A 12,472-nucleotide genomic window follows, 5' to 3' on the forward strand; every position below is an offset into this window, starting at 1 on the left:
ACATTTTCTCTCTCCTAAATGAAACTGTAATACGTATTTCATCTCTTTTATCAGTGAAGCAGATTTTTCATTTTTATGTTTCTGCCTTTCATATTTCATTCCCCCATTTCATTTTGTCTACCTCATCTATATACTCTGGAATCATTTTTTATCTTCATTTTGTTTGTTCAGTTGATGATATCTTTTTTTAGAATGTCTTATCCCCCATTTCCCATTTTTAAATAGTATAGACACTCATCATCTCATGTCTGAATTAATGTAATAGTCTCTTAGCCTGTTTTTTCTTCAGATTTCATTCACTTTTTTTGATAAGAGTTCACTGAGATACTGGTTTAATGTACCAGTTGTAGGTGACTGACACAGAGTAGGTACCTGGTATATATAGAAGGAATGATGGGTTGAGTAGTTTTCCTTTGCCCACCAAATCAAGTCCCAAACTTCTTTAATTGGCTTTCCAGAGGTTCTGTGGTTTGCCCATTCCACATATTCAACATTGTTTCCTGCTACTTCTTAAAAGATATGTTCCATTCTATTTTAACCAAAATCTTTGTGGCCATTAGTATTATTCTTAGTTCTTCCTTTTTGCTTTTGCTTTCCTCTACCTTTGCTCCCACTCTTGAAATGTCTTCTCTTTATTTTGTTTGTATTAAACAAGGTTGTGTTAGGAATCAGATGGCACATTGGGACTGGTAATTGAGAAAGATTTAATGAAGAAGCTATTTACATAAATGTGGGAAGAGTTAAGGAAGACCAACAAGGGATGGTAAAGTACCAAAGGATAAAAGTATTAGGGAGTTTATTACCATGCCTATCCTAGAAGGGGCAAGGGAATGAAGCAGATGCTGAAATGTGGCAAGAACTATCTATGGTTGTAAAAGAAAGCCAAAGTTAGAAGCTGTGACTTGGTCAAGATACAACACCATTGCCAAATTGTGATTAGGTAGGGCAGAAACTGGGAAAATACCTCAATCTCTTTCTTTTCCTAGCCTGCTGATTCACTGATGCCTCCTACAGATTTAACCTAACAAGGAGCCAGAGGGCAGGGTGGGGTTTCCTATACTTAAAGAGCTTAGCCACACAGCAGGGCAAAAAGCAGTGTACAGAAAGGGTGGAAAGTGAAGGAGGGACAAATGGAGGATATTCAATCTACTATTCATTCTTCAAGGCCCAGTTCAAACCTGCCTCTCCTCCTTCATTCAGTCTTTTTTACATTACTTTAATACATGCTGATTGGTTTCATCATACCGGGATACTAATTTGTTTTCTTGTTCTTCTGAGTATAGAGCCCTATCTTTTGATTACTTTTAGCAGTCACTTTATGCAATGCATATATCCAAAGGTGGTATGTAAGCTAAGACTAATGAGTCCTTTCTTCTGGATTTTGAAATATGATGTAGTATAGTAAATTTCTCTCTGGGTGGGCTGAAACTGTAACATGTAGAACTCAGAAGTATTGGCAGCCCTATTTTCTGTTGCTTCTGTTTTGCTTGCTTGATATTGCACTCTTGGATTTCCTCCTACCTCAGTTGACTGTATCGTTGGCCTTTTATACTGACATCTTTAGTTTGTGAATAGTGGAGTTCCTTAGGACTTAATTATTTGTCATCTTCTGTCCTCTAATTACTTATTTCTGTAACTGTAAATATTATTTTGAAAACAACATAAGAAATTTTTAATTTTTTAAAAAATAGAGAACACGAATCAATTTTTAAAATTGTGTAACCTTAACCATCATACTGTTTCAGCTTTTTATTTTTAACTAAAGAGTCAAGAATCTATTGCTTAGATAGTTCAGAAACCAAAAATTTGAAGTATATTTGTCAGGATTCTTAATTGCAAGCTGACTTAGTCAGCAAAAGAATTTATTGGAAGAATGTTGATCATCTCAGACTTGAAAAATCATTAGGAGCAAGGGAGACTGCCAGGGTTACCAGCACTCTGGTAGAGCAGATTCCTGTTTGGAGATGTGAACTGGCTGGGAGAATAAAAAGTCTGAAAATAATTACTAAGGTATAAAAGACAAAGATAGAAATTAGATTTTTAAAAAGGGGGCACCTGGTGGGTCTTCCAGCCCTGATAGGAACTGGAACTGAACAAGTGAAAAAGGCCAGTCCTTTATTTAAGGGGAAATACATCAAAGGTTTTAGAATGGAAGCTTCTTCAGGAAAACAGGATAAGAGTAGGAAAAACAGGTTCTTTGGTGGTTGCTCTGGGCAGCTGCATTTGAACTTAGGGCTGTGAACTAAGGCACAGTGCCAGCGTGATCTGGGCTTTCTCAAATTGGGGAATTTTACCCAGGAGTTTCCAGAAAAGCAGCTTCCCCGCCCTAATGGCTCAAACAAAATCCATAATTCATACATGGCTTCCAACAGAAGACCATGCAGTATATTTAAGACAAAAGCATAAAACCAGCTCCCACTGCTGATTACTGTATACCTTGTATCATCTCAGCTGACCATAGTGGATGCACTACTGTCTGGGAGGCATCATTGTTACCCATGGAAGCTTGAAGTTACTGACACTGTCCCCACTGTCTACCAACAGACAGATCTGCAGCAGTCCTTGTCCTTTGTAATAGTCTTGATCCAACATCCAAGACTTGTGCATCTGATTAGCAGAGTCTGTTCTCAAGCTTATAAAGCAAGTATCTAGTATTTTAGCTTCTCTGGTGCACAGTGGGTTCTTATAATGCAGAGTTCCTCCAGAATACAAAGGGAGCTCAGAAGGTATGTAATCAAGGCTATAAAAATCACTTCTTGGGTATTTAATAGATACACAAAACAGCAATACAATCAGTTGCACACTAATTTAGAAATTGATATGTTAGGATTTTAATGTGATTGGTATTAACTAAACTAAACAGAAATGTAATGGTTCACAAATGAAGACTTCTTTCATAATTATAAATTATACTTTCTGCACACTGCCAAAATTATTTTTTAAAGCAAATCTTGTCTTATCATCCTATTCAAAATTCTTTAGTAGGAAGCAGGGATGGGAATAGGAAAGGCAGTAGAATGAATCTGACATAACTTTCCTATGTTCATATATGAATTCATGACCAATGAAATTCTACATCACAACCAAAAGAATGGGATCGTAATTAGAATAAGTTATTATAATCTAGCTATGTATAATATGGCAAAATACACTCTACTGTCTTGAGTATCTAAAAAGAACAAATAAAAAATAAGACAAAAAAACCCTTAAATCCTTCAGTGGTTAATTCCCATTGTCCCTAGAATAAAAATAAAATTCTTTATTTTGACAGACAACTTCCTCTTAAGATTTGAGTCCTGCCAGATTTCTAGCTACATTACCAATATTTTCCCCTTCCCCTTCTGAATCTTTAAAGACTCAAATCAAATGCTACTTTTCTGTGTAATAACTTCTTGATGTCTATAACTAAACCATTTCCTTCTTTATGCTTCTTATACATTTCTGTAATACATTATATTTTTAATTATTTCTTACTTGATGCTAATCAAATTGTGAATCCTATATTATCATTTTCATTATCTCAGAAGATTTTTTTTTCAGTACTGTGGGTTGAGCCAATGGGCACTTTACTACTGAGCTACAACTCCCAGTCCTTTTTAGTTTTTTATTTTGAGACAGGCTCTCACTTGCTTAGGGCTTCACCAAGTTGCTGAGGGGCCTCAAATTTTCAATTCTCCTGCCTCCGCTTCACAAGTCACTGGGATAACAGGTGTGTGCCACCATGACCAGCTATCTCAGAAGATGGTTATTGAATAAGTAATGAATGAAAACCCTCTACTTTTCTGGTTGGTTAGTGCATGTTTTTTATCCCCATGTGATTGGTCTTGCCTATTCTATTAACCCCATGTTGCATTCCCATGTTGGCTAATCTTGCAAAGGAGCTACAGGAAGTAGACCTTGATATACTGGTAGTATTATCTTGATATATGAATTATAATTATAGGTTTAAAGATGAATTTTGAAATTATCAGGGAACTACGTTACTTTGATGAAGTATGTGTACTGAATTTTGTTGACATATTTTTTACATTAAGGAACTAAAAAAAATAGCTTCTGACTTGATAAAGTCCAAGGTCACATGTCAGTATAAAGTAGAAGAAGAAAACATCAATATAAGAATTAAAGAACAGAAATTTGAAGAACTTCAAGAAAGACTCAACATGGTATTTGATTTAATGTATTCAAGTTTATAAAAGTAATTATTTTTAAATGCATGAGAATTTTAGGATTATAGCACAAAATGTTTCTTCTTTTCAAAATTGCCATACATAGTAAAAATTCAAGGTATTATGAATTTTTTTTTTAATTATTAGATAATTTTTGCCATTATCAAGGACAAAACATTTGGCTGCAACCATTTTATTTTCACTTTGATTTTGGATAATATTGTAATACAATGGTGTCTCCAAAGAGCTTTAAAGATGAAGGATTTTGTAGTTTTAACCTTTCCAAGTTTGTACAAATCTATATTGAATTCTTTTTTTAAAGACTATATTATATTTCATTTTCTAATGTCTTTTTTTGGTACCACGGATTGAATTCACGGGCAATCAACCACTGAGCCACATCCCCAGCCCTATTTTGTATTTTATTTAGAGACAGGGTCTAACTGAGTTGCTTAGTGCCTCTCTGTTGCTGAGACTGGCTTTGAACTCATGATAGGAGCCTCAACCTCCCAAGCCACTGGGATTACAGGCATGCACCCCACCACACCTGGCTCTATATTGAATTCTGATACCTTCCTCAAATCACTGGAGCCAGTGTTTCAACCACAAGCAAATGTGGGTGCTCTGGAGTAATAGGTCATGTCATTCTCAAGTTTTTTGAGCACTGAATTGAATGTAGAATTTGAATTTTATACCATAACTTTAAAATTATTCAAATTTTTGAAGGAATTAGAATTAAATAAGAAGATTAATGATGAGATTACCCATACTGAAGAAGAAAAACAGGTAAGCAATCATAAGTTATTTATGAAATCAGTAAATATTTTAAAATCAGCTACAGTGTGGGAAATAAAGTAACACATGGAATCATGTTTAAGTCAATATGTAGCAAATAGTAAGCTTTCAGTTAGAATGTGTATAACAGTCACATATATACTCCCATTTTTAAAAGATCAGTGTTTTCTTTGTTCAGACAAGTGGTGCCCTAGCAGGTAATTATTGAAGTGTATTTATACACAATGCATGATTTTTCAGAACATTATCCTCTCATATGAATCTATACATAGTGCTTACTTTTTCAGGACATTATCCTCTCATATGAATCTGTTTGATATTTATAATTATTCTAATTTTTTAAAAAGGTACATGAAAGAAAACTCCTTTGTTTTTCTTCTGCTTTTCCTCCATTTATTTCATGACATCCTAGTTCATTATAACATCTTGTAATATAGCCCATATGACATTTTAGTAGAGATATATTTGCTATTTTGCAGGGGGCAAGTCAACAAAAGTTTATTTTAGTTTTGAATTCTTCAAAATTTTCAATAGTGTCATGGTCCAATTAAAAAAACTTAGTTAATTATTTAAGGGACTCTTGGAAATAATATTTCTTTGGAAATTATGTAAGAAATATTTTTAGATATTTTATTATAAAATTTGCCATTAGTTTAATAAAATATTGAAATTAAACTATAATGAATTAGAAATTACAAAATGTATATGAAGAATGAGTTTAGAGACATGACTGTTATAGTAAACATTTAAAAATTGATATATTTATATATTTTTAAAGGCTATCATCATTTCTTTTCAACAAATGCAGCAGTTACTTCAGCAACAAATTCAAGCTAATACTGAAATGGATGCAGAATTGAAGATGCTAAAAGAAAATAATCAGGTTATATATATACATACACACACACACATATATATACACTATATACATGTATGTATATAGTGTTTTATCATATTTCTAATGAGCTTTGCCTGTTTAATTGGTATCCATCTGTGCAATTTTGTTGATTTTTTTTTAATTTTAGGGTCAAGATACTGAACTCCATCAACTTTTGTTTTCAGTCTTTAAAGTATAAAATGAAATATCTGATTTCATTTTATAATAGAATGAATGGGATATTTCTTTGTCTTAGAATTGTGGCTGAGGTCTAAAACTGAAAATAAAAAAGTGAAAGTGTCAGGCTGGGGTTATAGCTCAATGGTAGAGCACTTGCCTAGCATGCACAAGGCACTGGGTTTGATTCTCAGCACTGAATATAAATAAAAAATAAAGATCCATCAACAACTAAAATAATATTGAAAGAAAAAAGGTGAAAGTGTCATCCACATTATAAAACAGCAGTCAACCAGCTCTCAGAATTTCAGGGCAGAACTGTGTTTATAGGAATATGATAGCGCTAGTACTGTTGCCACAATAATCCAGCTTCCTTTTCTATATATATATATATTTTTTTCATATATATATACACACACAATACATACATATATGAAAATTATATATTTTATATATCATATATAATATATATATACTATATTATATACATAATATATTTTATATATCTGAAAATTATTGGGGGCTGGGGCTGTAGCTAAATGGTAGAGCACTTGGCTAGCATACATGAGGCACTGGTTCAAGCCTCAGCACCACAAAAAAATAAATAAAATAAAGGCTGTCTGACCATCTACAACTACAAAAAAAAATTTAAAAAGAAAATTATTGGAAGGGAATACATTATGGTCACTGATATTTTGAGAGTGCAGTGTTAAAAAAGAGAGGTTTTTCTCTACTTCCATAGTGGAAGGGGATGATGCTAAGTGTGAGAGTCTAAAAGAAAATCCCTTATGGAGATTGAGGTACAAGAAGGGAAGACTGCCCCTTGTTCCTTGTATGAACACTTGATATCCACTCCTGGTTTTGTCAGTAGAATAAAATATGGTAAATTCATGTGAAGAAGCTTGCTATGTTTCTTGAAGTTGGGAAATTTACCAAGAACATATTAATTAATGCCCAGTTCTGGTCGGGAAATTTCAAAGTGGAAGGTTTTGGGGAAAAATCTCTGTCAGTAAGACTTGAAGTGTATTTGTTAGTTCTAATACCTGTGGCTCTAGAAGTGTGCGTAAGAGAGAATCCGCTCATTCTGGGCTCTACATATAGAAATGTAGAAGTTAGTGGAGGGCAGGAAATGCCCTGAGTACCCCTAAGCCAACTGATGTGATATCTACTTAGACAGAAGTAGGGGCGTGTTCTTCTGGGGTGGCCCATAAAAGATATTTCTGCCCCTCTTCTGGGATTTTTGGTAGCAAGGAGAAAAGGTAAAGCTGAATATTTTCCATGAAAACTATAATCACCTCCCATGTAGGAATCAGTATTAGTAGAGGCTAGAGCAGTTTCATGAATATTTTACTTGTGCAATTGTATAGGGACCCACACTCACGAAGACTTCCTGCTTTAGGTTTAATGCTTTGCAGTCACAGTCTTGGAAGTTTTTTATTAACTTTTATCTTGACTTTATGTTTTATAAATTAAGACTGATGGGACAATGGAATCTGTGCCAGAGGCTTGTAGCCTCAGTTCAGACATTTTTTTTTTTTTAATTTCCATTGCTTTCCAGTCTTGGTTGTTAAATCTTGTTTGGCCCTTCTCTCTTGTCCTTTTCTTCTGCCATTGGCAGGTTGTTGGGTCACATTTGTAGTGAAAGATCTGTGTTTTGATATTGACCTTTACTTCTTGGCGGGGACCTAGTGCAGGAAGGGAAGGTCTTATTTGGTTGCATGTACCCTCCAGCACTTCAGATTGACACATGAGGCAGCAACTGTTCAGGTTCCAAGTTGTCATAACTTTGGTATGGTAGACAGGTGACTTGTCAGGGGCAGGATGAGTTTCCAGCCCAGGTAATGCATCCCATCCCTGCCCAGCAGTTGGAATCATTTCAGAGTCACCCATTTATCATGGGCTGGAGTAGAGGACCCAAGGGAAAGGAAATTGACTTCCCTGATCTGACCAGAACATAGTACATGGGTCAAGCATTTGGAAGGAAGAAGGGAAACCTAGTAGCTGGTGGATCTTATTCATGCTGAGTTGGGTGATGAGTCCACTAGACACTTAAGTTTTCCCCTGCTCAAGAAACCAGGACATTAAGTTGAAAATAAAAACCACTATGGCAGATTAAGAGAGAAAGGGAAGGAGGAACTGCAAAGAAAGGAAAAAATTTATATTTTCATCTTTTTAATAGTTCTTTTTCCTTGTTTTTTATTTTATTTTTTCAATTTTATACCAAGCCAAATTATGTAGTCCAACAGCCCTGAATGGAACCACATTTAACCTGAGCAATGTGTCTTGTCTTCATACTATTGATATTCTGTTTTGTTCTGTAAAGAGAGCTATACCCTTCTTATTTCTCTTGCCTTCACCCGGTACTATAGGAGTTAGACTTAGGAGAGGAGCGCGACATGGTGGCACATGCCTGAATTCCCAGCAGCTCAGGAGGCTGAGGAAGGAGGATCATGAGTTCAAAGCCAGCCTCTGCAAAAGCAAGGTGCTAAACAATTCAGTGAGACTCTGTCTCTAAGTAAAATAAAAATAGGGCTGGGGATGTGGCTCAGTGGCTAAGTGCCCCTGAGTTCAATCCCTGGGACCTCTCCCCCCAAAAAAAAGAGGAAGGAGAAAGATGTGGTATGCCAGAGTCAAACTTCTCTCTCCTTTAATATCTTCACCTATTCTAATAAAAGGTTGATAAAAACAATTTCTTTGAAAGTTTAGTTATGAGCAAGACCCCCTCCTCCACCTCCCATACCCCTGCCCTATAATTGGATAACTTGGACTATTCCTCTAATATATTGAATTTTCTCCCAAGAAACATAATGTACCCGAATTCTTTAGGAGTAGCATTAGCAGGAGCATCTCCTAACTCATAGAACCAAGTTGAAACAGATTTTTAAGGGGAACAAAATATTAGAGATTGACTAATCAAAACATTTCAGTTCACGAAAATATAATCAGTGTCATACAAGGCCTTGTAATAGTGGCAAAACTTGAATTAAACTTTTATCCTGATTTTAATCAGGCATTGTTTTTACAACTTTATACTATTATTCTTTCCTAGATCTATGAGAGCTGCCAATTTTGTTAGATCACTTATACTAAGATGGTTCTTAATTGTCTCTTCATAAACTCTAATTCCAATTCTTAAGGATTACTGAATTTTAAACAGCCAATAGTAGTCATAAATGTATAGTTATGGGTTTCTTTTGAGTTAACAATGACTATCAAGATAATCCTAGGATATTTTAACTATGACTACTGTTATGTTGGTAAACAAAACCACTATCTTTAATTATCGTAATTAGTACCTCTCCCTTGAAGTTAGATGTAAAACAGTAATGATTCAAAATTTACAAAAAATAGAACTGTCAGCTTATTTTGAGAAGCAAGCTCATTAAAAAACAAGCAATACCATTTATCATCATTATCATTTTTAAAATGAACATTTTAATATCAAAAGTATATTAAGGACATAATCTCAAGATAATGGACAGTTCTTTACAAGAAAAGTCATTTAACGGCCTTATATTGACATTTTTTTTTTGCCATGGACTAGTGAAAATTTTGTCATGGATCAGTACTTGTCTGCAGACTAGTGTCTGAGAACCACTGATATATAGCACAACAAAATATTAATGTTGAACTGTTGCTAAGGATTATGCTGCATAGATAGCCAGTGTTTTCTTGAGGAGCATTCTAATTCCACCTGCACTAAAAGGGATCATTACTCTTGATAATGGCCAACTGTTTTTCAGTGCTCAGCAATCATGCTGTCATCTGTCTTACTGTTTTAGTAGTAAATTTTAGAATCTAGAGACCTAAATTCTCATGAGAGAAAATATTTTCTACTCTGATTTAATTTTATGATTTAGTGTACTATAAGACTATTTCTGTTTCTATAGTCACAATATTAAGAAAAATAACTTTGCATATTTTATTTCTATAGTTACAATGGTAACATAGTACTAACTAGGACAATTTATTTAGTTTTTGGTAGATTAAAGCATTAGCAGATGGTTTTATTTTACCTTCCACAATATCCTTTTTTTAATCACAAGACTATCAGATTTTTTAATCTAATTATAAGTAATACCAAATAATTTCCTGATAGAATATAAACTCCATGAGGGCAGCAATGTTTTCAGTGATGTACTATATGAACATAAAATAGCATTTGGTACACAGGAGGAGCTTATTCTTATTAAATGAATGGATGATGAACAGGAAATAACTCATATTCTTCCTGAGTTCTGATATTGTTTGATCAGGGCTTGTGGTTAAACAATGACTTGAATACACATTCACTTCTACCCCATCCAGAAACTGTAATAAATGACGTTAATAAATCCCAAGGAAAAGGAAATGGGGGAAGAAACAATAAAAATAATATTTTAAAAATGGGAACTAGCTGGACAATTGGTAATTTACACAGAAGAGGAAATGGAAACCTAAGTCAAAGATGCAGAAATAAGGGCTAAGGTTGGGGTTCGGTGGTAGAGTGCTTTCCTAGAATGCACAAGACCCTGGGTTTGCTCTCCAGCCATTTCCCTTCCCTACTATAACACACATAAACATAATAAAACATAAATGATCAGGAATTGTAAGTATCATGTGCCTCTAGAAGTAGAGTGTGCAGTTGAAATCCTATACTAGAAGATTATATAAGATGCTATTGCAAACTTAGATTCTCTTCTTCACCCAGTACAAATTGTCACTGTCCCACTCCTACTTAGCAGGAGGTTGGATGTTTAGGTTGGGGAGTTTGAAGGACAGTTAAAGGAATTAATCTGCCTGAAGAAAAGACTATAACTGCTGCAATTAAGCTTTCCAAATGAAACAGCTCATCCAGGTCAACTCACAGTAAATTTGAAACAGCTTCTTAACACCACATCCTTACTATGAATAGTAGTTAATTACTACTATTGAACACTTGAAGAAAGCCTCCAACATGAAAAACAGAAAAGCATCAGTAGTAGTAGTAATAATAATAATAATAATAATTATTATTATTATTATTATTCCCAAATATTTTTGAGACTATTGTGAGTAAGGTAGTTTCCTAATTTCTGTATCAGTAGAGTCATCAATAATGTATAAGACCTTAGAAAATGGAAAGATCTCTCATGTTCTTGGATAGGCAGAATTAACATTATCAAAATGACCATACTAGGCTGGGTTTGTGGCTCCGTGATAGAGTACTTACCTCAAATGTGTGAGGAACTGGGTTCAATTCTCAGCACTGCATATTAATAAACAAAGTAAAGTCCATTGACAACAAAAAATATTTTAAAGAGTGGCCATATTACCAAAAGTGCTATACAGATTTAATGCAATTCCTATTAAAATCCCAAAGATGTTCCTCATAGAAATAGAAAAGGCAATCATGAAGTTCATTTGGAAAACTAAGAGACCCAGAATAGCCAAAGCAATTCTTAGCAAGAAAAGTGAAGCAGGCACCAATATCAGACCTTAGAATATACTACAGAGCTATAGTGACAAAAATGGCATGGAACTGGCACCAAAACAGACGTGTAAACCAATGGTATAGAATAGAGGACACAGAGACTAACCCATAATTACAGTTATCTTATATTAGACAAAAGTACCAAAAACATACATTGGATAAAAGATAGCCTCTTCAACAAATAGTGCTGGAAAAACTGAAAATCCATATGTAGCAAAATGAAATTAAACCCCTATCTCTCACCCTGCACAAAACTCAAAGTGGATCAAGGACTTAGGCATTAGACCAGAGACCCTGCACCTCAAATATACATCATGTCAGCTTAGGAGCCAACTTCCTTAACAAGACTCCTAGAGTGCAAGAAGTAAAATCAAGAATCAATAAATGGGATGGAATCAAATAAAAAGTTTCTTCACAGCAAAGGAAACAATCAATTATATGAAGAGAGAGCCTACAGAATGGGAGAAAATCTTTGATACCTGCACCTCAGATAGAGCAAAAATCTCCAGGATATATAAAGAACTCAAAAAATTTAACACCAAAAAAAAAAATCAAAACAAATAACCTAATCAACAAATGGGCTAAGGAAATGAACAGACACTTCACAGAAGAAGAAATACAAATGGTGGATAAATATATAAAAAAAATGTTCAACATTTCTAACAATTAGAGAAATGCAAATTAAAACTACACTGAGATTTCATCTCACTCCAGTCAGAATGGCAATTATCAAGAATACAAGTAATAGTAAATGTTGGCGAGGATGAGGGATTTGGTGGGACTGCAGATTAGTGCAATCATTCTAGAAAGCATTATGGAGAGACTTCAGAAAACTCAGAATGGAAACATTATTTGACTCTGTTACCCTACCCCTCAGCATATACCCAAAGGACTTAAAGTCAGCATCCTATAGTGATGTTTATAGCTTCTCAATTTATAATAGCTAAACTTATGGAATAGTGCCCTTCATCATATGAATGGATAAAGAAATTGTGATATATATAT

The 12,472-nt window shown here is 34.4% G+C and overlaps 1 protein-coding gene across 1 annotated transcript in view; it reads left to right on the forward strand.

Moving 5' to 3' along the window:
• Ccdc73 (coiled-coil domain containing 73) overlaps positions 1–12,472 on the forward strand; it is a 67,703-nt gene that overhangs the window by 31,983 nt on the left and 23,248 nt on the right. The window contains exons 4-6 of the mRNA XM_078044906.1: positions 4,035–4,163; positions 4,893–4,952; positions 5,740–5,844. Of these exons, the coding sequence (XP_077901032.1) occupies positions 4,035–4,163; positions 4,893–4,952; positions 5,740–5,844 (294 nt within the window). The remainder of the gene's footprint in view (positions 1–4,034; positions 4,164–4,892; positions 4,953–5,739; positions 5,845–12,472) is intronic.

Source organism: Ictidomys tridecemlineatus, chromosome 4 (genome assembly GCF_052094955.1).
Source record: "Ictidomys tridecemlineatus isolate mIctTri1 chromosome 4, mIctTri1.hap1, whole genome shotgun sequence".
Taxonomy (NCBI): Eukaryota; Metazoa; Chordata; class Mammalia; order Rodentia; family Sciuridae; genus Ictidomys; species Ictidomys tridecemlineatus.